Raw genomic sequence first — 27884 nt, forward strand, 5'->3', positions numbered from 1 at the left:
CATTAAAGTTAGATTTTACAGTGCTAAGCATATCTTACCGCAACAGATCAGGAGAAATCAAAATCGGAAAATATTGATTCCTGACGCTTTAACATCAAAATAAAATGTAATTATCTAAAACACAATTGATGCATTAACAACAATGCAAGGTTGAGCAACACACGCAAGATTTATAAGAATAAGGGGGATAAGAAATAATTATTCTTGGCATATTGACAGGATAGATGCACACAGTCTGAAGAAGGGTCTCGACCCGAAACGTCACCCATTCCCTCTCTCCTAGATGCTGCCTGACCTGCTGAGTTACTCCAGCATTTTGTGATACCTTGGATAGATGCACATAGGCTGCTTTCTCTTGCTGGAGAATCTAGAATTTGGGTGGTGGGGAGGGGGGGGGGGGGGGGGGGAGGGAGCAGAGAGTCATATAGCAAGGACTCCTCCATTTTGGACATAGATGAGAACTGTTTCTACTTGGGATGTTGCAAATCTGAAATTCTTTACCACAGATGGCTTTGATGTTAATAAGATTGGTAGGTTCTTGGACACCAAGGGAAATGACAGATCTACAGGTACATGCTGGCAGGAACGTGAAGGAGGTATGGCATCAGGTATAGTCTTGTTGGATGGTGAATTAGGTTCAAGGGGATGTTTGGCTTAGTCTTATTTTTGTTCCTTTTTTGATAAAAGTCACCAACCTGAAATGTTAATCTTATTTCTCCCCACAGATGCTACCTTGCCTTTTGAGCATTTCAAGCAATTTCTATTACGATCTCTATTCCTTCTTAAATCAAATTCAGTTTAACATATTTTTTCCCTTATTGCCCAAATCCTACAATGCATTTATCTTTCAATTCAGTAAAAATGTACAAATCATACACCATTTTGTTGCACTTCACATTGTTTGGGAAAATGTTTGGGAAAAACGGTTGATTTTCCTTAGGTTACATTTGTTGTTACAGTAAATATTGCAGCGTTTAAAATTGTTTACGTGTATCAAGCACAGAACAATTGTTATTATTAAGATCAGAAATTAACTACTATCATCAAGATTTATTTGAAATAACCTGAGGTGTGGAGCATGATTGACTGTAACAGAGTCATTTATCTGATCCTGTTTACCAAACAGACCCAGATAGCAAATGTGCTAACTTCGTTCCTTTCCAATCTTGAATGATGAGACCAAATCTAATCTCCAACACAGATCTAAAATCAGAATAGCCAAGTTGCTATGCATCATGTCACAACTATTGCCGAGAAACTGGATTTCATCTTGTGCTAATATGTATATTTATACTGTATGTGCATAGCTCTAAGGCTAAAATGGGGATCATTATAAATATTAGTACACTCTCACTTTAAAAAGATCATTGCCATGGTGCTCTTTCATTTAGTAGAATGTGACCTGCATATTTAAAGATAGCACATAATTTGCATGCTGTCCAGTGGGAACCGGCCATCTCTGTTAAAGCTCACTGTTCATTGCAGTTACTGTATTATATGGTTGAAAGTGGTGTGTAGAAAACTGTGGCATGGTAGTGGTAGAAAATGGGAGACGCAGAGTTCTTTCATGGAGATTTCCACACTATAGGGTGGCATAACCTTTCCTAGTGTGACATGTGGCTCCCAGTCACTCTGAGGAAGTGGATCATAGGCGCCTCTAATGGCGAGGCGCACAAATACTGTCATCGGAGTCAGCGTCGCTTGTGGTGAAAAGGCTAGCAAGTATGAAGTAACATACAGGGGCCGATACCCAGGATGGACCCTTGTTTGAAGTAAGGTTCACAACCTGCCAAGTCGCTTACTGCTCCCTTTACCATGTGAAGAACAAAAAAGGTTAGTCAAAACCTTTTGATCCAGTTTCTGGGTGAGAAAGAAGCGATGACCCCCATACATGCTGGTGAACTCATTTGTACATGGGAATACAATAGTGCAATAGTACAATAGTGATTGGGAAATGGCAGCCACTTGAGTGAATCATACCTGGAACAGCGTGGTCCAATTTCCCAATGGACAGGACTTCAGCAGAAAAAAATTCAAATCTTGTGTAAAATGATTTTTATGAGTATGAAAAATGGGGACAAATGGCTTCAGTTTCCAGGCATATATATTCTTTTAGAGATTCAGCACGGAAACAGGCCCTTCGGCCCGCTGAGTCCACACCAACCAGTGATTCCCGCACATTAACACCATCCTATACACGCTAGGGACAATTTTACATTTATATCAAACCAATTAACCTACAAACCTGTACGTCTTTGGAATGTGGGAGGAAACCGAAGATCTTAGGGAAAACCCATGCAGGTCACGGGAGAACGTACAAACTCTGTACAGACAGCACCCGTAGTCAGGATCGAACCCGGGTCTCTGGCGCTATAAGGCAGGAGGTCTACCACTACGCCACTGTGCCACCCTTTCCCAACTGTTTATTTATTAAACAAAAAATATTGATGCACTGTCTATGTAAAAGGTGATATCCTGTTTGAGTTATTGATGAGATTGTATAATTACAGGTTACTAATGAGTAAAAATAAGGTGCTGCACAATGGGAGGTGTAAAACCAGAGAATGAATTATTCCGTATGGCTCCTGTGCACCTCCTAGTGGTTATTTTAACAGCAGCATTGGCAAAAAGTATACGTAAGTTTCCCACTCGACCTTGTAACTGGGGAATAGTGTGTGGTCTGTGTGTATGAAAGAAATTAAAAACAACTTGCAAAAACAGAGAGAATAGATAAAATAACTGCAAGCTAATTCCTGAGCACTTCCAGATGTGGAAACATTTGATTTGGAAAACAGCATGTGAAAGTGGAGATGGAACTGATTTTTGGCATAACTCTGCTTGACTTGCTGTGACAGTTACGTTATTCTAGTTTGAACTCCAACTAAGCAAAAGTTACGCAAGAATTTAGTCCAGTGAAACTTCTAAATATTTTTCTGAACACTGACCCATGTTCTTAGCATAAATGATTTATCCAAAAGAGCATTACGATGTAATTTAGCTTGAAGCTTTATTGATCTATAGTGCAATTGGATGAAAATTATTGCGAGTTCATTTTATAAGGGTGTCATTTAAGACAAACACATTATAGTTTTTGTTCGGTCAGTTCAAAATTAAACTCTAAACATTTGCTTGAAAATATATGTTAATAGTTCTACAACATCCTCAAACCATATAATTCGATAGAACTTACATGGTTTTATATTTGCAAAGCGATTCTTGGTTCGGTTCCAAGGCAAATCAGCATCAGATGATGTGAGTTCTTGGCCTAACTTGGGGAGTTCCTGTAGAGCAGAAAGTTTAAAAAAAGATTTATAAGAAATAAGAGCAACATTAAGGCATCTGACCCTTTGAGCTTGCTCATGCTTCTTGAACATTCACTAAATCTGGTACAATTAATTTCCTGAATGGGTGTTCTGTTTTGAAATGTAAGCCTTGTAATATATTTTACTATTTTAAAAACATATCCTGTTTGGCATTTTTGTTTTAGCCATCAGAGAGTATTGTGAAAACCAAGGTAAAGAGCTTGAAGGCCATAAGGTGGAAGAGTAAGTGGACGAGACAGGAATGTGGGGCGTGATTTCTTCATCATCAGTAAAGTACAGAAGGAATTAGCAACATTACAATTAAGGAAAACATATCCACAACCTAATCATTATGAGGACCAAAATACAGGGCGGCACGGTGGTGCAGCGGTAGAGTTGCTGCCTTACAGCGCTTGCAGCACCAGAGACCCGGGTTCGATCCCGACTATGGGTGCTGTATGTACGGAGTTTGTGCGTTCTCCCTGTGACCGCGAGGGGTTTCTCCGAGATCTTCGATTTCCTCCCACACTCCAAAGATGTACAGGTATGTACAATAGGTTAATTGGCTTGGTGTATGTGTAAATTGTCCCGAGTGTGTTTAGGATAGTGTTAATGTGCAGGGATAGCTGGTCGGCGCAGACTCGGTGGACTGAGGGGCCTGTTTCCGCGCTGTATCTCTAAACTAAACTAAACTAAACCTACAGCCTCATCCACGCATTTACAAGATGAATTGGAGAGGTGAACTGAGTGGGACTGCCTCTAATATCAAAAAAGTTTTTGGTAATACCTGGTAATACAGAGATCACAAGGGATCAGGGTAAAACACTTCTCTGATTATGGTCGTACATAACATTGTCCATCAAGTTCTAACTCAACACAGTTGAATCCAAAGATTAAGCAAGACAAAAGATTCATTCAAATTAAATATGTATTTTATCTGTAATTAATTACGAACAATGCACTGGACATATAAAGCTGCCAATGGAGTTGTCAGCCATTTTCGAGACTGGAGTGCCATTATTTTTGTGAAATGAAAGATGTATGCACATAAATATATCAGTTTACACTTCAAAATTTATTTTTAAGAAATGAAACAAACCCATTAAAATTAATTGGTACATGTTTGGTATGCGGTGGATGCTTTCCATTTTCATGAGCTGAATCAAACTGCCTGACTTCATGTGCTCACCAAAAATGGAAGTCCGAGATGAGCTGGAATTCAGATTCCAGTGCACCTCACCTCCTGCTGTTGCTCGTCTTAACATTGAGCCCTGAAACAGAGCACTGACGTGCTGAGGTCAGGAGTCAAATACTCTTCACATACAACTCCTCATCTTTCTGCCAGGGATAGCTGGTGACCTCATTTAAATAGGGTCACCAGTCCAGTGGAAAAAAAGGTAAATGTGGGTAAGTGTTTAAAATATTTTACTTTGTTTTAGCTTGTATTTAACTACTTATTAATGTTTTGAGGTGTTTGTGAATTTAATCTTTGTCAAATCTCTGTAAAACATTTAAAACCAATGCAGAAGCCTTTTGCAGCGGCAAGCTGACAAAGGGTGGCAGGATAGTCATACACACGGCCTCAGTACTATGTTGTCTGGGGTCTACATGCCGTTTGGAGGGCACTGCATTTCACAGGACTATTCAATCGTTGCAGAGGGCCACCCTGTCCCACCGTCAGCATTGGGGGGGGGGAAACTCTGGGAGGGGAGGGGTGTGGGGGTGGGAGTACAGGTGGAATAAGACATCTAACGTGATTCAAGTAAAGAGTTTATAAGGCAGAGCTCGCATCAATATAGGCCTCTTTCCCCAACAGGCATGATTGATGAAGAAACAGGTAGGAGTTGGCAAGAATACACTTTTACAGCCTATGGAACTTAAGAGAAGGAAAATGAACCAGAGGTCATGGATTCAAAGGACTATTTCCCTGGACAAAGGTCCTACGATTTAAACCAAATCTAAAAGTCTACACAGACAGAGTCCAATACTGCTTGTCCTGATGTGTAGGAAAGAACTGCAGATGCTGGTTTAAACCGAAGATAGACACAAAATGCTGGAGTAACTCAGCGGGACAGGCAGCATCTCTGGAGAGAAGGAATGGGTGGCGTTTCGGGTCGAGACCCTTCTTCAGTCTGAAGAAGGGTCTCGACCCGAAACGCTACCCATTCCTTCTCTCCAGAGATGCTGCCTGTCCCTCTGAGTTACTCCGGCATTTTGTGTCTATCTGCTAGTCCTGATGCTTCCTCCTGGTGAGAATATACTTTGCACATTTTCTTAATTTCTCTTCAAGGTGCTTGCTTAGTGGGACAGGTAAATGTGACGGCTTGCCTTTCCATCTGGCTGTCTCGAATTGCAAGAATGTCTTCTAGTGAGAGGTCACAATGAAACCCTGCAGCTGTTAGCACCATGTCTAATGCCATGGTGAATGGCATTCCCCGAATGCTTCACTGCACATCCAGTGTCACCACAGTGAGAGAAGAGGATGAGGAGCTGAAATTTGTACTTGTCCTATGAAAGTGCAACCTCTTGCACTGTTTTCCATTTGTCCCTCTGCTACTGGGCACCCCTTCAGCATGTACTCTGATCTTCATGGGAAAAGAACTGAGGGCAGCAGCAAGTTCAAAGATGTCTTGGCTCAAAGCTTTCTACATGTGTTACAGTCGGACAAGAAAGCTTTATGCAGCTCAAACCCAAAGGGTCTGAATCTGCACCCTGAACAAACAGAGGAGTCACCCCAACTAAGATGCTTTTTGTGGAGCTTCCAATGGAGGCGGCCCTGGAAACATCCTCGAAAAAGAAAATAACATACAATCTTAAATATGAATGCAGGAATGCTTATTTACCCACTCCTTTTTCCAAACAACACAAAACAAAAATTACCTGTCGTATTTTAAAAAAAGTAAATTTCTTCTATTTAATTCCTTTTATCTGTTCCTTGGCTTCATTATCCCTTCTTAAGTCTTGAAGAGGCCTGAATTTCTCCATGGCCAAATTTGTTTACTGTTGCAGGACTTGCAGTTCAAACATTGTATAATTTCAAGCTAAGGTGGCACGGTGGATCAGTGGTAGACTTGCTGCCTTACAGCGCTTGCAGCACCGGAGACCCGTGTTCGATCCTGACTACGGATGCTGTTTGTACGGAGTTTGCACGTTCTCTCCGTGACCTGAGTGGATTTTCTCCGAGCTCTTCGGTTTCCTCCCACACTCCAAAGATGTACAGGTACAGTATGTAGGTTAATTGGCTTGGTCCAAATGTAAATTGTCCCTCGTGTGTGTAGGATTGTGTTAATGTGCAGGGATCGCTAGTCGGTGCGGACTTGGTGGGCCAAAGGGCCAGTTTCCGCACTGTATCTCTAAAACTAAATTACAAACACGGGCTGCATTGAATAGCTGCCTGAGGTGCTGAAATTATCTTGATGCTTTGCAGAAGAGCAGAACATTTTAAAAACTAAATCAAACCTTTGCCTCATGAATACTCACAATGACACCTCAACAAGAAAAATGTCATTATGGGGTGGTCTGCAAGAGATAAGCCCACACTGACATGGTTGGTAAATGATTCCGATCAGATTGCCACATATAGTGAAGAGTCTAAATCAGTGTAATATTACTAAATAAACAACAGACCTGGTAACTAGGTATTGATTATCAAGGCCAGTGTTCTTATCGGTCTAAAATGCACTAAACTAGACATGAATTGTGACATGCAAAGCTGCTAAATTCTTGGTGTGTTGTGACAACTGTTGGAGACATACCGCAAATTCTTCCTGAAATTTCAGGTTGTTGTTAATACACAGGTCTTCCACATGCTGCAGGAATGATTTCTTGTTAATGGGCCTGGGTGCAGATCGAAGAAACAAAAAGGACAAATTTAGATCAGTTTTGTTAGGATTCGCCACCTCTGTGTGGGTTATTCTGCTGATCAGAAATAAGAAATTCATCTTATTGCAGCTTAAACTCGAAGAAGTTCTTATACATTCTAAATAAGCCTTACATTGTTCTGATAAAGCATTTTCAAATAATAGTTGACCTGTTTGGAAAGAAATTTATTGATACAATGAAATGGTTTATATTTATTTGCAGATAATTTCTAACAGCTTAAATTCTTTCCTGTAATTTGGAGGAAATGTATGTAATCAAAATATCATGATTCTAATGGTGACATGTTTCTTGTGCTCGAAAGGATTAAAAAAAAAGCCAGCTTTGCTTCCAAAGCTGAAACACAGACGTAGGAGTTCACTCCAGAGGGAAAGAAAAAGCCCTTCTCCAATTACCATGCAATTGGTCATGCTTTTATGATTTATACTCTGTTTGGAAGTCTGGCTTTTAATCTGACAGAAAATGGAAAAGAAATCACAGATCAGATTTTATCAGACTACAAACAAAAAGACAAAATTGGAACTACTTACTTGAGAGATTTCCTATAACTGAGCAATCTGCAATGCAAAGATTTTGTGAAGTGTTATAAGTAGTTTATGTTTGTTTTAACTATTTAGGATATAAACGGAAATTCTGCCGTATATACAATAAATGTGCATCACGAAAATAGAAGACAGATTATATCCTCCTTTTCAGTTTATTTATTCATTTCTAAAACCTTTTATATATATATAAATTCTGTGTGAGATATATCCAGAGCATATTTTGAATATTAAGTTTTACAAGTAGGATGCAGATTTTTACTTGATTATAAATGTCTAACATTCATTTTCTATCACTGAGTTTATAATATGTGACTTTGTCTAATTTATATTAATTAATAATTCACATGTTTGCATTACTTAAGATGTGGCATATTGTTTGCTCTGTGGTCTGAATTGCAGTTTATCGTTCACATTAATCATTTAATCTGTAGATAAATGCACATCAGTGAATCCCGTATAAATGTTATTATTTTCTTCCTGCGATGTTCATATGTTGAATTAAATCATGGTAATTTGCATTGAAATGGATTTGTCAATTAAGCAAAGTTACCCAGTAAGTAGCTGAACATTTCTTATTTGTCTGAAGAAGGGTCTTGACCCAAAACGTCACCCATTCCTTCTCTCCTGAGATGCTGCCTGACCTGCTGAGTTACTCCAGCATTTTGTGAATAAATACCTTTGATTTCTTATTTATTCATTTGTGGGATCCAGACATCATTGGAAATGCCGACATCTACTGTTTGTCTCCCATTGCCCGCACAGAGGAGGAGGTTAAAAATCAAACACATCCGGTCTGGAGTCATGTACAGGCTAGATCAAGGTAGATATCAAATTTTATTTCCTGAACGACATTGGTGAATCAGGTGTGTCTTCATAACACTATGGATGTTTCAGGGTTACTTTTACTGGGAGCTTTAATTCCAGGTTAATTTAAGATCTTGAATTTAAATTGTCCAGCTGCCAGGTCCAATGCAGATGCATCTCCCTGGCCCTGCACTCGTTGCTGGAACAACCACACCTACGCCAGGCGATATCATTGCCTTCAGCACCATAATTCCAACCAAACTCCTGGAAATAGGAATTAGCACCACCTTTGCAAATGGATCCTCGACCTCCTAACTCATAGAATGCAATCAGTAAGAACAGGCAACAAAGCATCCTCCATCATAATTCTCAACATTGGTACCTTGCAAGATGTGTTCTCAGTCTCTCAGTATGTTGCCTATGCCTTTTTGCTCTAACTCCATCCACAAGTTTGCAGATGACACCAGCAATTCGGATCACGTCTTGAACAACAAGACAGAGCACAGGGAAGGCGAGGGAGAACTTAGTAATATAGTGTCAAGACAACAACCTCTCCCTCAATGTCAGCGATGAAGCAGCTAGTTATTGACCACAGTAATCAGGGTGGTGTACAGACCCCAGTTAGCATCAATTGTGCTGAAGTGGAGATGGTCGTGAGCTTCAAGTTCCCAAGTGTAAATATCACTAACAATTTGTCCCGGACCAATCATATCGACATTATGGCCAAGAAGGCACACCGACGTCTTTACTTCCTCAGAAGACTACGGAAATTCAGCAAATCACCAATTAATCATGCCAATATCTACAGGTGCGCCATAGAAAGCATCACATCAGAATGTATCACACCGTGGTTTGGCAACTGCTCTGCCTAAGACTGCAAGAAATTGTAGAGAGTTGTGGATGCAGCCTGGTGTGTCATTCAAACCACTCTTCCACCCCTATCAATTCCATCAACACGTTCCGCTGCCTCGGGAAAGCAGCCAACATAATTAAGCCCTAGCTGGACACAAAATGCTGGAGTAAGTCAGTGGGTCAGGCAGCATCTCTGGAGAAAAAGAATAGGTGATGTTTTGGGTCGGAACCCTTCTTCAGACTGAAGTAGGAGTGGGTGGGGGGGGGGGGGGAGGGGGTGGAAATAAACTGGAGGTGCGAAAAGGCTAGAACAATCAGGGCTGGCAACAGATGACTTCAGGAAGGGTGCAACCCATAATGGCCCATTGTAGGCTGGGGAAGGTGTGATAACAAAAGGGATACACGGATGTGACCAGTGGAGCTGGTAGGATGTCTAGGAGGGGGGAGGCAGGGGAAAGGGGGGGGGGTGAAAGGGTGAGGGGGGAGATAATGTGGGACATACTTGAAGCACTCTTACACCCCGGTTATTCTCTTTTCTCTTTCCTCCCCTCTTTTCTCTTTTCTCCCCTCTCCTCATTAGACAAAAGATACAAGAGCTTGTAAGCATGAACCATCCAATTCAGGAACGGGTTCTTCCAAGCTGTTATTAAACTACTGAATGGACTTCTCATTAGCTAAGAGTGTAGTCCCGATCTTCCAATCTACCTCATTGTGGCTCTTGTACTTTTCTTTATCTGCACTTCCTCCACAGCTACAACACTATATTCTGCAATCTTTTGGGGTTTTTCCTTTGCACTATCTGTTGTGCATGTGTATGACTTGACTATACACATGTTGTGTTGCATGAATTGACTGAATTGTACACAACATAAAGATTTTCGCTGTATCTTGGTACACATGACAATAACAACAAACCAAAACAAACCCGCCTTGGTGGGATTCAAATATGTGTCTGTGAATGAATGTGGAACCCTAGCTGCAGCTCTCGTAACCTAACTGGTGGAGTACCACAGGCCAGTGAGGGTCCCAGGCCCAGGCGGTTGATTGTGCTCCATCTGGTCATCTTGATTAAGCAATAGGTTAGGGAAGTGGGAAGTCATCCTTCCATCACAGTAATGATTGAGCCAGAATAATTGCACTTTAAGACTGACTCAAGCTTCAAACTTCTGTCAAAAAATATGAAACTCAGTCAGGCCTATACCTAGAAATTAAGGCAAAATGAAGACTCAACTTGTGGAATTATGTTCCAATGCGCATCTTGGCTAGAACACCGTGAAAAACCCCAAAATGGACATTCACATTAACAATTGCATCTGTGTTCCTGAATAACAAATCCAAAATGTTTTAGTGCTCTGCTGGCCTTCCACTGTGACCTTCACCAGATTCCAGCGCAATCTACAGATAACAGCATAGATCCCATAAAGCTGCTTATTTGTTTTTTTCTCTAATGTCTTCTCTTTAAATCTCAGTGATCAAATTTTGCCTGCTCTTATAAAGTACATACTAGGCAATGGGTAGATCCATGGATAGATCTACAGGAATTTATGAAGAGGTACATTAGTCTCCAGAATGTTATTGGAAACTCTAGAGTTTGCTAAAGGCCTCCCAAATTTTCCCAACCACCTTCTTAAAGTTGTCCCTCTAGCTCAAGTGGACCAAATAGATAATGGGTAGACACAAAATGCTAGAGTAACTCAGCGGGACAGGCAGCATCTCTGGAGAGAAGGAATGCTGATGTTTCAGGCCGAGACCCTTCTTCAGTCTGAAGAATACTCCAGCATTTTGGGTCTACCTTCGGTTTAAACCAGCATCTGCAGTTCTTTCCTACACCAAATAGATAACGGTTGGATTTGAGTGGATTTTCCTAGAAAACATTCTGCAAGTGGATGGATTCTAAGCCTGTGATAAGCATTGTTAATGGGATAGAAGAGATACAACCTTCGTAGTACTTGCACCAACTTGCCCTAACAAATGAGTTGGTCTCCCATTGTTACAAGGAAAAGCTCCTGCAGAGTTAACGGCAAATGATACCATTGAAAATGCAAACCCGGGAATATTCGAGCCAAAATATGAATGCTCAATGCGTCTAAGCTTTCTGCTCTTACAAAGAAAAATACATTGCATTGTTTTCTTGTAACTGGAACACTAACTTCAATTACTATAGAATTTTAGACACATTCTTTACTTGAGAATTCCTGTATGTTATACCCTTTAAAGCCAATATAAATTACTTTATTGTCCATTTTCACAGATGTTCTCATGGTATATTTTTTTTAAAAAATTCTAAATATGCATTTCACATTTAGAGTATTAATTTTACTTCAAGCAACTTTATAGTTGAGTCGCACAGCTGGACGCATAATGACTTTTATTAAATTTGTTATGGCCATAAACATTATCCCTGTTTTCCATAACTACAACACTCATGTGTCGTTCAAGGGTTTGTTGAAAAAGAATAGCATATCCACCAAAATGTGTTTTATCGGCAGCAATAGGAAATTCTGAAATTTAGTACAGTAACACAGATAAATTACAATGTAAATTCAATGTGTTAGCATCCATGGATATCGGTATTAGAAATAAAAGACCCCAGCATTATGAACCCCTCAATCATAGTCATCAAAAGGTTGTAAAGATTTGAGGTTCTCCTTTACATAGGAGTAAAGAGGTTCTTCTGCAGTTGTATAGGGTAGGAGTAAAGAGGTTCTTCTGCTGTTGGATAGGGCCCTGGTAAGACCACATCTGGAGTATTGTGCAAAGTTTTGATCTCCTAATTTGAGGAAGGTCATCCTTGTAATTGAGGCAGTGCAACGTAGGTTCACGAGATTGATCCCTGGGATGGCGGGACTGTCATACGAGGAAAGATTGAAAAGACTAGGCTTGTGTTCACTGGAGTTTAGAAGGATGAGAGGGGATCTTGCAGAGACATATCAAATTATAAAAGGACTGGACAAGCTAGATGCAGGAAAAATGTTCCCAATGTTGGGCGAGTCCAGAACCAGGGGCCACAGTCTTAGAATAAAAGGGAGGCCATTGAAAACTGAGGTGAGAAGGAACTTTTTCACCCAGAGAGTTGTGAATTTGTGGAATTCTCTGCCACAGAGGGCAGTGGAGGCCAAATCACTGGATGGATTTAAGAGAGAGTTAGATAGAGGTCTAGGGGCTAGTGGAATCAAGGGATATGGGGAGAAGGCAGGCACGGGTTATTGATTGTGGATGATCAGGCATGATCACAATGAATGGTGGTGCTGGCTCAAAGGGCCAAATGGCCTCCTCCTGCACCTATTTTCTATGTTTCTATTTTCTATGTAAAACTCTGATTAATAATTACTCAGGCATTTGGATAAAACACTAACAATTAAATCAAAGAAATCATACTTATGATTTTAGTTCACACACACTTACCAGAATTATTTTTTTTGTCAAAAAAATCTTACGCTTAATGAAACTGAACTTAGTTATTTATCTTCTGTTTACCTTATTCAAATCCTGTGCAGAACAGCAATTTATAGTCATAGAATCACACGCCAGAGAATTGGCCCCGTCAGCCTACGACATCCGTGCCAATCTCGTTGCCCATCTACACTAATCCTATTTGCCTGCATTAGGATTTTATCCTTTTATGCCTGGACTATTTGAGTATTTGTCTACACACCTCTTAAATGTGGTAATTGTGTCTGATTCCACCACCTCTTCAGGCAACACATTCCAGAAGTCAACCACTCACTATGTAAAACCTTACCCCTCAGATTCCCTTTAAAACTCCCTCCCAACACCTTAACCTCTGCCCACTTGTCTTTGATACCCCAACTCTGGAAAAAAGGATTTTGACTATCTACCCTGGCTCTATATCCCACAATCTTATATAATTCTATCAGGTCATTCCTCAGCCTCCTTTGTTCCAGGGAGAACAAACTCAGCCGATCCAATCTCTCCACACAATTTAAGGCCTCCACTTTATGGTGAGCCTCCACTGCACTCTCACTAATGCCAGCATATCCACCCCATACTGTCTCCACCGGAACTGCCCACTACATTCAAATTCCCTAGTTTGAAAAAGTTTTTGCCCTAGAAATTGTTTACTTTTAGTTCATAAAGGTACTGAACTTATACTGAAGATAGACACAAAAAGCTGGAGTAACTCAGCAGGGCAGGCAGCATCTCCGGAGAGAAGGACCGGATGACGTTTCGGGTCGAGACCCTTCTTCAGACTGGTTAGGGATAAGGGAAATAAGAGATATAGGCGATGATGTAGAGAGAGAAAGAACAATGAATGAAAGATATGCAAAAAGTTAACGGTGATAAAGGAAACAGGCCATTGTTAGCTGTTTGTTAGATGAAAATGAGAAGCTAGTGCAACTTGGATGGGGGAGAGATAGAGAGGGAATGCCAGGAGTACCCTGAAGTTAGAAAAATCAATATTCATATCACTGGGCAGTAATATGTACCAAGTACCAAGCGAAATATGAGATGCTGTTCCTCCAATTTGCGTTTAACTTTACTCTGACAATGGAGGAGACCTAGGACAGAAAGGTCTGTATGGAAATGGGAAGGAGAATTAAAGTGTTTAGCTACCGGGAGATCAGGTACGTTCAGGCGGACTGAGCAAAGGTGTTCAGCAAAACGATCGCACAGTCTACGTTTGGTCTTGCCGATGTATAAGAGTCCACATCTTGGACAACAGATACAGTAGATGATACAGTAGATACAGGGAGTTGCGGAGAAAATGGTCTCTACGGAAGGCGGAAAGGGGTGGAGATGGGAAGATGTTCCGTCCGCAATTCCCTGGTTAACTCATCCCTTCCCATCCAAACCACCCCCTCCCCAGGTACCTACCCCTGCAACAGCAGAAGATGCAACACCGGTCCCTATACCTCCTCCCTCGACTCTGGCCAGGGAACGCGACAGTCCTTTCAGGTTATGCAGAGGTTCATTTGCACTTCCTGCAACCTCATCTACTGTGTCCATTGTCCAAGATGTTGACTCATATACATAAAGACTGGCGGCAGGTGAAATTACAGTATTTAATATATATACGTTAGTGGTTCAATGTTACAGCTCAAGATCTTGCTACTGTATTGAAAGATGTTGGAGAGTTAAGGTCACCGTTGAAAGACAAAAACGCAAGAACTGCTGAAGGAATGAATTGTGATCCTGAATCTTAGACAAAAGGAAGACACACAATGCTGGAGTAACTCAGCAGCTCAGATAGCGTCTCTGGAGAAAAGAGATGCTGCCTGACCCGCTGAATTACTCCAACATGTTGTATGTATCTTCGGTGTAAACCAGCATCTGCATTTCCTTCCTATACACTTAGACAAAAGGCATTGCAGCAATGAAGTATTTAATCCTGTCCCAGCCAACTCAAGGTGACAGGCTAATGCCTCAAGCCTGCTCTAATTCTTTACATTACTCACTCCAAAGGCTATTTTTAAGAATCGTTTGTGTTGCAAGCCTTATTGCTTATGTTGTTGAACTTTATGCTTATGTCGACGCTTAACAAGTGAAAGATATGACAAGAAAATTATGACATTATCCTTCAGTATGGAAAAGGGGCTTCCAGCACAAATTTCCACTTTCCTTTTTGTCCTGTAGAGATTTTCCACATCCTTGTAGGGACCAGTGCCAAAGATGCACATGGTAAAATTCAACATCGGCAGGGGCACAAAACAGGTGGTAGTTGACTGTACACCTGCTTTACACTCTACCTGATTATCCTCCCCACTTTCTCTCTTTATTAAGAAATTCCAGCCAAACAAGCCGTATTGGTAGCTTTTAAGTTTTCAGATGAATAAAGTATCTTCAACTGCTTAGGTTCAGTAGTGTATTATGTTAACTCCACAGTTCCTGTCCACATTGACGAACCATACTATGTCAGGATAACAACACTTTGAGAGACTGAATACTTCACTTACTGGATCACATAAATTTCCTTGCGTCTAAAGAATAACGAGGAATAACTGGAAGAAAGGAGCCATCAGAATGTTAGTTTGGATGTAACCAGAACGTTGAACCTGAAAGTCAATATGCCAAGCATGCTCTCACCTTTTGATTTTAAGCTAGAGCGTTTGCTGGTAACAAACATGTACTGTTGTCAGCAAGCCAACCAATTAAATGCTGCTTCCACACAAGCAAATCTTTAACACAGCACCCACACATGGACACTTTACCACACCAGATATACCACATGCTGCAAAACAAGGTCACTCTCATACTGATTCTGCAATAACTGATTTAGTGGAATATAATGAGATGCAAATACTCATGTAAGCATTTAAAGGAAATGGAAGATAGTCTTTTAAGTTTAAACTATTGAAAGTTGTGGCTAACAGGATTCTATTTCTCTCGGGAAAGTCTAGGTACTTATTTTCACTTATTTTATTTCTGTTTCAACTATTTTCCTGCATTATTCTGTACTAAATTGTAGAACTCTGCAGTGCATAATTCCATTAATTCAAAACACGTCTACATTACATCTGCTTATTCAATGCGAATAAAACATGCATTTTAAATCTTATATTTCCAACTTCTGTGAACAAGAATATGAATAGCACCTGCATACGTGGTTAGTTTGTCTATGATCCATAAAGTGCACTTATGCACAGAGGATCTGACCCACCTAAGTGAGATAAGCTCCTTAACTTGCATACTGTGTAGGAAAATAACTGCAGATACTGGTTCAAATTGAAGGTAGACACAAAATGCTGGAGTAACTCAGCGGGTCAGGCAGCATCTCAGGAGAGAAGGAATGGGTGACGTTTCGGGTCGAGACCCTTCTTAAGGATGTGGAAAATCTCTAAAGGACATCATTGATGGGGATCCAATGCAGCAAGCGAGTTCAATCAATGGTGGAGATGAATCAATTACACTAGCTGACTAATTGTGGCCGGGTGCATTTTAAAGCAGAAGAAATACCAGACTATATTGGGGAGATCATAAAAATGGAGACAGTATTTTAACAATGGCAAATGCCTGCATGTGGTTGAAAAGATTACTTGAATTTCTAATTCTGAGCCCTAATCTCCAAAGGGCTTGAAGTCATGCTCTTTATGGGTGCAGATGTCAACGAAATTAAAATGTTGTTTTCAGCCCATGAGGAGGCTCGTAGACCTGTTGGGCTTAATCAGGTGTTCCATGTGTAAAACAAAATCACTAAGAAAATGTAAGCATTTAAAACAAAGGGGGATTTTTTTTCTCTGAACTGCATTTCATTCACATGTGCTGCTGTCTGGGCACTAGGTATTTGCGAACAAGTGCAGAAACAGGGTATTTATCTTGGAGCACATTTCCACCCCAACTGGGTCTTGGTCTTTCAAAACAAAGTTAATAAGTTTTGGAAGCAGTGGTTAAAAGCTTAGGCCAACATATTTAATGGTTGCCATTTAGTCTAAACATGGATTATCTTTTTTTACCAAGAACCCCAATATGGTTTGAATGTTGCACTATCTAACTATATTTCTAATTGATCATTGTTTTGCTCTAATTTTGATCAGTTGGAAATTAAAAAATCCAATCTGAATAATTTCTTAAACTTCACAAATTATATGAAGTTGAATTTTATTTTTATTTCATTTATTTGAATACTTCCTGGAAGATTTAAGAGAATTTATGAAGAAAATCAAGGAAACTTTAAGGAAACAAGTTATTTTATGGCAGGAGAGTAGGCAGATAGCTGATTAGATAGGTTGCTAAGCACTGAAGTACACTCTGTATAACATTCACATTTGCCAAGACGTTCTTATCCACAGACTGAGCTTCAATAAATTTATTTCATCCACCGATTAAGGCTAAGATCAATTCAAGAATTAAAATGAATTATAAAACATCATGATAAATTAATCTTTCAAGTAGCTGCTATGCATTTGTTCAATTAAAATATAGTGATATTCCATTTTTAGGCAGAAGCAATATTTTGCTGCACTTTTTCATGCCCAAGAAAGTTGCTTTTATCTGTTTTAGTGTGAAGTGTCTGAAAGACGAGATTTAGTCTTTTGAAAGAGAGCCGAGTGATCTCAGCAAAAAGCAGCACTGCAAACACTTGCAAACAAGTACAAGTCAGAGTAGGGTTAGGACCCTAGGGTGACTTGGATATCTGAAGCTCACCGTGTCAGCTTCTCCTCCTTCAGTTCCAGGTCCGTTACTGCAATCATCTGGTCCAGTTTGAATTTAGTGTCAATAATTTCAGCATCCCTTGGAGAGTATGTTCCTCCTTCCTTCTGCCTTTGTTTTATTCTGCATAAGGATTACCAACACCCGCAATATTCAGTGCGAGAACATAGAAACAGGAAATCGTTTAATACACTAAAATTTAAATTTCTCTTCATGGAGATGCAAACTGTAAAGAAATTTGTATTCTGGATACAATTTAAATTCTGACAAAACAATGTAAAATATCAAGGACATTTCCTTGCTTAAAAGAAATTTGTAGCAGAATTGACAGCTAAATGATTTTCAAGCTTCAATGGTGTCGAGAAATTAATCAAATTACAGTGGGATTTGGTGACCGGTTTAATATTATCACTCCTAAATAAATTTAAATAAAAGCATTTTAATTAACCTAACATTGCAATCATCAGAATAGTTGGTGGGTAAGTTAACATTATTAAGTTTAAGTTTTAGCAACTGTAAGAATCGTCCTTCCTACCTTGCAATCACATAGCCAACAATCACAAGGAGAATGACAGAAAGCACACACAAAGTCACTGCAAGGATTATTTCAATATTTCTTCCTGACAAACCTTCAGCTGTAATATCAAGAACATAAGCACGTTAGGAAAGAACACAACATGTTTTTTGAACCACAAACATTCATACTGAAATTGGACGGAATAACAATAGTACAGCTACTTTAATCCTCTGTTACAGATATGTAGAGACCAAATATGGTTTGCCACCAAAATGAAAAAAATTTGTTTTTTAAAGGGCAATAAACTGCAAAAGCATTTTCCAGGCATGTTCCTGGAGCAGATGAACAACAGCCCACATTAGAAATGTACATGCTGCCCTAAAAATAAGGTCACTCGAGAAATTAGTACCCACTGGTTTCTCTTCAGATCGTAATATACTTTCCCCGTTTTTTGACACAGATGGATGGAGGCTATCAGCACAGGTTCAAGGAAGAGGAGTTAACTTAAGGTCTTTGAGTGCCCATCCCAGGATTCCACCCAGCAGGCGAGCTATAAATTATTTACTTTCAAAGATGTCAATATTTGCTTAAAGTACACTGTAGATACAAGTATACTGGATTTCTGTATTTAAGAATTAGTAAAGAATGCATTAGGTTTGATCAGAAATCCTATCTTTGAAGTGTAAACTATAATTTAAAAAGAGAAAAGTAATCCTCGAGCAAACACTGGTGAAAGACTCAAGGACAGTGTACCCTTCTACAGCATGAAGGTACATAATGTGAGTTAGCTGTTCAAATCAGCTGTCCATTTAAAAAAAAACATTACAGCCCTTAAAGACCCAAATCAAGGAACAAACGCAGGGAAGAACTGCAGAAAATAATTTGATGCGTAATTGGGAAAACATAGGATTCTTGTTTCAGCATCATTAGTTGCTTTGAACTACATGAAGCAACAATGCTTTGTTTATTCAGGTTCATTAAACACAGTCACATCAGTGGCCCTGTATAAACAATTTAACCCATTCTTATCCTGGTACCTGTGACACAAGAGAGCTTTCCAGTGGATAAAATTAATAATTATTAATAACTGATTGGTTAACACAATAGTACAACATTCAATGGGCATAATTAATAGCTACTAATATTAAAATTCACAGTGAAAGAGAATTAGTACTGCATATACTACAGAATTAATTCTGTAATATCTTTCCAAGCTAAATAAATAGAACAATGATATTCGGCAGTTTTACTCTGGAGGATTATGCTAACCTGTAAACATGTTTTATAATAACTAATGGAACATTTATGACTTCTCCAAGATATAAATTATATTTGAAGAGCTTCCTTTAGAGTGCTGCATGACGTTGCTTCTCAGAACCCAGAATATAACTTAGATTGATATGGACCAACAGAACCAATGCATTTCCATTCAATTTAAAATCTCTGATGAAGAATGGGATTTTTAATTCCTGGCATTGAATCTTAATTTTACCATTTTCACATTAGCTTATAATTTGCAACATTGATCTCAGAAACAAAATAGTGGACGTTAGATATCAATAGATTTATAGAATACAAACAATTCACATATCTCCCTGGCCAATGTGGAAAGTTCAACCAATATTATTATCTGTATCATAAATTGACCTCAACAGTAGTTTTCACGACTGCTTGGCTAGAAATTGAATCTTCTCCATAGCACATTTTCAAGCTGCAACCTCCTTATTATAGGTCCACATTTCCGTGGTATTGATAAGGATCAAACATTGGGGAGATTTACAAATTATTGAGACCTAGGAGCGATTCTGAAAATGGTAAAATACACTGGCATTAAATGACATGACGGGGCAGTAATTAAAAGTTCTCGCACATTTTTTTGGCACAACGTGATAATTAGAATGCATAAAATAAAAGCAGATGCTGAACCCACCCTCACCCTCAATAAGATAGTGGTGGAATTTTGCCTTAGTGCCATTTTCAATTTCTAACTCCATAAACCCTTGATTCTCTCAATTTTTCAAAACCATATTGATCTCTGCTTTGAATCTGCACAACACATCCACACCTTTCTTGGGTGAGAAGTTTCAAAAATTCACTACCACTGAGTGAAACATTTTCTTATATTAGAAATCAATGGCAGACACCATATTTTGATGCTTGGTTCTGATGACCCCAATCAATGAAGCATGCTTTCTATACTTCTTCTACCGGGCGCTGCATTGGGGTCCAAAATCATTTGTAAAAGTTGATATTTATGACAAATATGGTGTAAAATGCAACCCAGAATTGTCCACTTTAATATGTGTGATGCATCCACACATGAATGATGCAGAGACATCAATTGATGTGAATCTGATATTTGATATTCCCAAAGCCAGGGCAAAAGACCTGGGATATGTAATCAGAAATCAGCATGAGCAGGGATGTAGATGGGTAGACACAAAATGCTGGAGTAACTCAGCGGGACAGGCAGCATCTCTGGGAGAAGGTAACAACAGAGATAAAATGTAGAGGAAGGGTCTCGACCCGAAACATCACCCATTCTTTCTCTCCCGAGAAGCTGCCTGACCCGCTGAATCACTCCAGCATTGTGTGTCTACCAGAGATAAAATGTAGTCGGAGACAGTGAGACTCATCGGAGAATCGGGAAGGGGGAGGGGGATGAAGAGAGCGGGAAAGCAAGAGTTACTTTAAATTGAATGTTACTTGAATGTAGATGGATGGAACAGGTGTAGATCCTCGATCACTTTAGCGCAACGTACATGCACTATAATTTTTGTTCAGTCAACTAAATTTGAGATTAACATCCTTCAACATCTCCAGGTGTTGATACAACATATTTGCATCATCACAAGGGAGGAATTTAAATATACATGACAATTTAGTGTTATTGAGAGGAATGAGAATATAATTTTGTATAAATTACCTAAGGTTTTGATTGGATCAGAGAAATCAGAATCAGTAAACTGATTTTGAAGGTTTGTTGCTCGAAATTTGAATCTAAGAAAAATGACAAATTTATTACAATTATTATATTTGTTACAAACGAGTGTAAAATAACAATATATTATTTATCTTCTCATACATCGGTAAAAATATGGATGCCTAAGATACTCTCACAGATTCAGTAGTGTCTATCAGTAAGTTATGGCGAGTCTGGAGGCTCGTTCTTTGTTGAAGAAGTTTATTGCGATCTCCGGGTACTCGAAGTGGCGAGCCATATACTAGTTCCGCGGACGAAGCACCGAGATCCTGCTTAGGAGCGGTTTGGATGCCCAAAAGGACCCAGGGAAGTTGGTCTACCCAGTCCGGGCCCTCCAGCCTCGCACTGAGGGCCGCCTTGAGTTGTCGGTGGAACCTCTCCACGAGCCCATTAGCCTGAGGGTGGTTCGCCGTGGTGTGTTGCAACCGGGAGCCGTAAAGCTCTGCTAGCGTGGCCCAGAGGGTAGAGGTGAACTGTGGCCCCCTGTCGGTGGTAATAACAGACGGAACCACGAAACGGGCCACCCAATGGAGGGCCAGGGCCCTGGCACAAGAGGCAGCGGAGGTATCTGACAATGGGAAAGCCTCTGGCCACCGGGTGAACTGATCTACCACCGTGAGCAGATGGGTGTAGCCCCGGGAGGAAGGTAAAGGTCCGACTAAATCCACATGAATATGGAAAAAACGGACCGCTGGGACCGCAAACTCTTGTACTGGGGGCTGGACATGGCGTTGAACTTTAGCGGTCTGGCAGGGAATGCAGGAACGGGCCCAAGCAGCTACCTGCTTTCGCAGGCCATGCCACACAAACCGAGCGGCCAAAGGCGCTATATTTCAGCTCAGCCGAACTCAGTTGCCGGCTGAAAAACGCCAAGGGTTGCCAAAGGCCACCGACCTGCTGTTCCAAAACCCCTCCCACCGCCACGTCTGACGCATCAACCGTCAGGGCCGTGGGGGCGGAGGGGCTCGGGTGGACCAACATGGTGGCGTCTGCCAAAGCGGCCTTAGCTGCTGCAAAGGCCGACTCCGCGGATGAGGACCATACTAACTCTACAGGTTTACCCGCGAGGCACTGGAAGAGCGGGCGCATGACCCGTGCTGCTGCCGGGACGAACCCAGGGTAGAAGTTCACCATGCCCACGAACTCTTGCAGACCCTTCACTGTGGTGGGCCGCGGGAATGCACGGATAGCCTCCACCTTCTCGGGCAAAGGGGTGGCGCCGGCAGGGGTGATTCTGTGCCCTAAGAAATCGAGAGAAAGGAGGCCAAATTGACACGGAGGGTTGGATGATGAGCCCGTGGTCTTGGAGCCGCTGGAATACAGTCCGCAAGTGGGCCAGGTGTTCCTGCTCCGAGGGGCTGGCGACCAGGATATCATCTAAATAAATGAACACAAAAGGCAAATCTCGACCAACACGGTCCATGAGTCGCTGGAAGGCCTGTGCCCCGTTCTTTAAACCAAAAGGCATGCGCAACCATTCGAACAACCCGAACGGAGTGATCGTGGCAGTCTTTGGTATGTCCTCCGGACGCACAGGGATCTGGTGGTAGCCCCGCACCAAATCGATCTTGGAGAACACCACGGCACCTTCCAGCCCAGACGAGAAGTCCTGGAGGTGCGGTATGGGGTAGCGGTCGGCCGTGGTGACGGCATTGAGGCGCCGGTAATCGCCGCATGGTCTCCACCCCCCAGATGCTTTGGAGACCATATGCAACGGCGAGGCCCAAGGGCTGTCGGACTGATGGACAATGCCCATTTCTTCCATCTTCCTGAATTCTGCCCGCGCCACCACCAGCTTGTCGGGCGGTAACCTCCTGGCCCGAACGAAAACGGGGGGGGCCCTCGGTGTGGATGTGGTGGACCACGCCGTGCCTGGCCGAAGGGGCGTCGAACCGTTGGATGAGCAGCTCTGGAAACTCCGCCAGGACCTCAGCATACGGGTCGGGGGCCGCGACGATGGCCTGGACAGTTGGGCTGGGCGGGGTGGCGGCCGGCGGAGCGGCGGGCTCATCGCTGTTGGCGGAGGGTCGAAGGTCGTTACCGCGGACATCGGGGACTAATGAAAAGGCCCAGAGGAAATCTGCGCCTAGGATCGCCTGGCTGACGTCCGCGATAATGAATGGCCATTCGTACGTGCGGATGCCGAAAGCCAGGGACATTGTCCGCGTACCATACGTGCGGATGGGGCTGCCGTTAACCGCGATGAGGGTAGGACCTGTCTTACCCGATCTGGTCTCGAGGTCGGTCGGCGGTACTATACTGACAATGGCTCCCGTGTCAACCAAAAATTCTGTGTCCGTGAATCGATCTCGGATGTAGAGGCGTCGGTTCTGGCCAATCGCAACCGCCTCTATGTACGATCGGCTGAGGCATTTACCGAGAAGGTACAAGGTGAGCGGCAGTTGCAGGATTCTCCACCCCATCGTAGATGGTAATAGCACCAGCCGCGCTTGTGCGGATCCTTTTGGCGATCTTTTGGAGAAATGGCGGGAAACGCGGCGCCATCTTGATGCCGCTGTGGCGCGGCCGCTGATGCCGAGACCTTGTTGATCGAACTGCTTCTTTTTGATTTGGACGCCATGAGCGCATCAGCTTTTTCTGCATATGCCACGGGGTCCTTAAAAGAACAATCCGTGAGCATGAGTTTGACATCTTCGGGAAGCTTCTCTCGGAATGCCTGCTCGAACATGAGGCACTCCGTGTGTTCACCTGCTAGCGTTAACATCTCAGCCATGAGAACGGACGGCAGCCGATCTCCGAGATCCGGTAGGTGCATAAGCCTCTTAGCTCGGTCATGCCTACTGAATCCGAAGGTTCGTAACAACAGTGCCTTCAATGCCTCGTACTTGTCTTCTGCGGGAAGGTTGACGATGAACCGCATCACCCGCGCGGTCGTCTCCGGCGGTAGAGCACTGACGAGGTAGTAGTACTTTGTCGCGTCCGCTGAGATGTTTCTTAAGTGAAACTGGGCTTCGGTATGGACAAACCAAGATTGTGGTTGATGTGCCCAAAACGACGGAAGATGAACGCTGACCGCGCTTAGCTCCGGTGTGCCGGGCGTAGGAGCCAAAGACGAGGCGTCTTGTTCACTCATGGTAGGTGATCGGTTGGATCACGTCGGGGTCACCAATATGGCGAGTCTGGAGGCTCGTTCTTTGTTGAAGAAGTTTATTGCGACAGCAATATTCGATCACAAAGTTTACTTAACGAGATTACAGACAACCATTAATACTAACTGTTCACTTCGAAGAAGTCTCTCAACTGACTCTTTTGGGCACCAAAACTGCACGTGACGACGCTGTCCAATCAGCGGTCTCACTCCCTGGACCAATCCTTACGGTCGCACCCACACGTGACCTTGCTGGCCAATCTGAGGGTTCGACACCTGGGACCACTCTCTATGGTCGCTACAAAGTCATTTTTTTTAATGGCTGCTGACTCACATTGTCCTGAATTTGGACCCCCCCCCCCTCTAAAATCTCTAAAGGCTGCACTTATCCTAAAGTGGATTTGATCTTAAAATTCTTAGGTTTAGAGATAAGGATGTCAGTAATTGGGTCATAATAATGTGATAGCAAGTGATAACAGGTAATTCACAATCTATTCCTAGACTAAAGTTTTCCTTTGAACCAAATTATTTTTAATAATCACATATCTGCTCTGTCATGGAAGGTGACTTTCACTTCATCCCAAACAACAGAGGTGTCAGCACAAATCCCTGCAGAACTCCACTGATCCTAGACTAGCCAGAATAACACCCTCCACCACAACCCACTGTCTTTTAAAAGTGAGCCTGTTCTGAATCCATGCCACCCTAATCTTAATCTTCTGGATGTTTCTACCATGGGGGCCTTTATCAAATGCCTTACTAAAATCCATGTAGACAACATTCACCATCCCACCCTCATTCTCAGTCTGAAGAAGGGTCTCGACCCCATACGTCACACATTCCTTCTCTCCAGAGATGCTGCTTGACCTGCTGAGTTACTCCAGCATTTTGTGATACCACCCTCATTGATCACCTGTATCACCTCAAAAAACGCAATCAAGTTAATGAGAAATGACCCGCTGCATACAAAGCCTTGCTGTCTCTAATTCGCCCTATTCCCTTCCAAATGGGAATAAGTTCTATCCCCAAAGAATCCTCTCCAATAACTTTCCTACCACTAATGTAAGGCTCACCAGCTTATTATTCCCTAAATTCTCTCTACTTCCATTTTGAAACAAAGAAACAACATTGCTACTCCCCAGCCCACCGGGAAATCACCTGTGGTTAGAGAAGTTGCAAAGATATTCATCAAGACCTCTGTAATCTCCTCACTTGCTTCTCTTTTAAAACCTCCCATAGATCCCATCGGACTCTGGGAATTTATCCACCTTAATGCTTCTCAAGGGTCGCAAGGAGGGAGAAAGGAGGGAGAGAGAAAACGGGTAATTATAGACCAGTTAGTCTGACATCAGTAGTGGGGAAGATGCTGGAGTCAATTATAAAAGACGAAATTGTTGAGCATTTGGATAGCAGTAACAGGATCATTCCGAGTCAGCATAGATTTACGAAGGGGAAATCATGCTTGACAAATCTACTGGAATTTTTTGAGGAAAATTGACAGGGGAGAGTCAGTGGATGTGGTGTACCTCGACTTTCAGAAAGCCTTCGACAAGGTCCCACATAGGAGATTAGTGGGCAAAATTAGAGCACATGGTATTGGGGGTAGGGTACTGACATGGATAGAAAATTGGTTGACAGACAGAAAGCAAAGAGTGGGGATAAATGGGTCCCTTTCGGAATAGCAGGCAGTGACCAGTGGGGTACCGCAAGGTTCGGTGCTGGGACCCCAGCTATTTACGATATACATTAATGACTTAGATGAAGGGATTAAAAGTACCATTAGCAAATTTGCAGATGATACTAAGCTGGGGGGTAGTGTGAATTGTGAGGAAGATGCAATAAGGCTGCAGGGTGACTTGGACAGGTTGTGTGAGTGGGCGGATACATGGCAGATGCAGTTTAATGTAGATAAGTGTGAGGTTATTCACTTTGGAAGTAAGAATAGAAAGGCAGATTATTATCTGAATGGTGTCAAGTTAGGAAGAGGGGATGTTCAACGAGATCTGGGTGTCCTAGTGCATCAGTCACTGAAAGGAAGCATGCAGGTACAGCAGGCAGTGAAGAAAGCCAATGGAATGTTGGCCTTCATAACAAGAGGAGTTGAGTATAGGAGCAAAGAGGTCCTTCTACAGTTGTACCGGGCCCTGGTGAGACCGCACCTGGAGTACTGTGTGCAGTTTTGGTCTCCAAATTTGAGGAAGGATATTCTTGCTATTGAGGGCGTGCAGCGTAGGTTCACTAGGTTAATTCCCGGAATGGCGGGACTGTCGTATGTTGAAAGGTTGGAGCAATTAGGCTTGTATACGCTGGAATTTAGAAGGATGAGGGGGGATCTTATTGAAACATATAAGATAATTAGGGGATTGGACACTTAGAGGCAGGAAACATGTTCCCAATGTTGGGGAAGTCCAGAACAAGGGGCCACAATTTAAGAATAAGGGGTAGGCCATTTAGAACGGAGATGAGGAAGAACTTTTTCAGTCAGAGAGTGGTGAAGGTGTGGAATTCTCTGCCTCAGAAGGCAGTGGAGGCCAGTTCGTTGGATGCTTTCAAGTGAGAGCTGGATAGAGCTCTTAAGGATAGCGGAGTGAGGGGGTATGGGGAGAAGGCAAGAACGGGGTACTGATTGAGAGTGATCAGCCATGATCGCATTGAATGGCGGTGCTGGCTCGAAGGGCTGAATGGCTTACTCCTGCACCTATTGTCTATTGCAACACAACCTCCTTCTTGATCTCAAACTGCCTTTCATATTAGTATTCTCAACTCTGATGTCACTGAACTCCATGTCCTTCTCCTTTGTTAATAGAGATACAAAGTACCTGTTTATTACTTTACCTACATCCTCTGACTCCAAGCACAAATTCCTTCCTTTACCATTGAGCCGTGCTACCTTCTCTATGGTTTACCCTCTTGTTTTTTAATGTACTTATAAAAAGCCTTGGGATTTTCTTAAATCAAAGATATTTCGTGGACTACATAATAAGGAGTTCTAATGTAGACCCGGTGACCACTCTCAAAACATCTTGAGATAGACACAAAATGCTGGTAACTTAGCGGGACAGGCAGCATCTCTGAAGAGAAGGAATGGGTGACATTTTGGGTCGAGACCCATCTCTATTTAGTGTGCAAGAGTGTGGAAGGTGGTATTATTATGCATGGCAACTGGCTGTCTCGGATTCAGCAGCTGGGATACCTTGCTAATAAATGGAATGACGGTTGTCCCCATACTACATCCTCCCTCACTATACAAACCCTTGATACCCCCTAAAATGATATAGGTTTTCCCCTGATGTATGGGCATAGCATTGCCTTAGTGTATCTTTTCCAGTATGAGGAAATTCCTAAATCCTACAGGTTTCTAAATGAATGCTGCTTTGATTCTGCTAAATGTTGCTTTGCAAGATGAATCAACATTTTTACTTACAAGTATTCTTTATCGCTCTTCAGAGGGCCATTGCAAATTTGCTCTGCATTGGCTCGGCATGAATTTTCAGCTCCAATGGTGTATGTTTCGACATTACCATTTTCTCTGTAAGTGTTTGTTCTGCTGCATGGCGGGTTTGTAAAGCCTTCATTTGCAAAGTATGGCTTTGGCTTTCTTACGTAAGCCTCATACCAAGTGGAAATATTCTTATCATTCATAGCTGTTAAGAAATTAATCAGCATTAGCATACAAATCTAGCACAATGAAAAAATTATACATCAAAAATGCCACTGCTGGTTATACTGGTTACTCTGGTAGACATTTAGCTCTTTAATTGGTATTGGAAGCTTGACATTCTTC

General features: G+C 42.0%; 1 protein-coding gene across 1 annotated transcript in view; it reads right to left on the minus strand.

Annotated features, from left to right (window-relative positions):
• Positions 1-27884, minus strand: part of ptprq (protein tyrosine phosphatase receptor type Q) — a 151571-nt gene that overhangs the window by 12795 nt on the left and 110892 nt on the right. The window contains exons 43-50 of the mRNA XM_078416669.1: positions 27525-27744; positions 20935-21008; positions 18027-18126; positions 17486-17614; positions 15298-15342; positions 7712-7738; positions 7058-7139; positions 3191-3281 (exon numbers count right to left, since the gene is read on the minus strand). Coding sequence (XP_078272795.1) covers positions 3191-3281; positions 7058-7139; positions 7712-7738; positions 15298-15342; positions 17486-17614; positions 18027-18126; positions 20935-21008; positions 27525-27744 — 768 coding nt within the window. The remainder of the gene's footprint in view (positions 1-3190; positions 3282-7057; positions 7140-7711; positions 7739-15297; positions 15343-17485; positions 17615-18026; positions 18127-20934; positions 21009-27524; positions 27745-27884) is intronic.

Source organism: Rhinoraja longicauda, chromosome 20 (genome assembly GCF_053455715.1).
Source record: "Rhinoraja longicauda isolate Sanriku21f chromosome 20, sRhiLon1.1, whole genome shotgun sequence".
NCBI classification, from domain to species: Eukaryota; Metazoa; Chordata; class Chondrichthyes; order Rajiformes; family Arhynchobatidae; genus Rhinoraja; species Rhinoraja longicauda.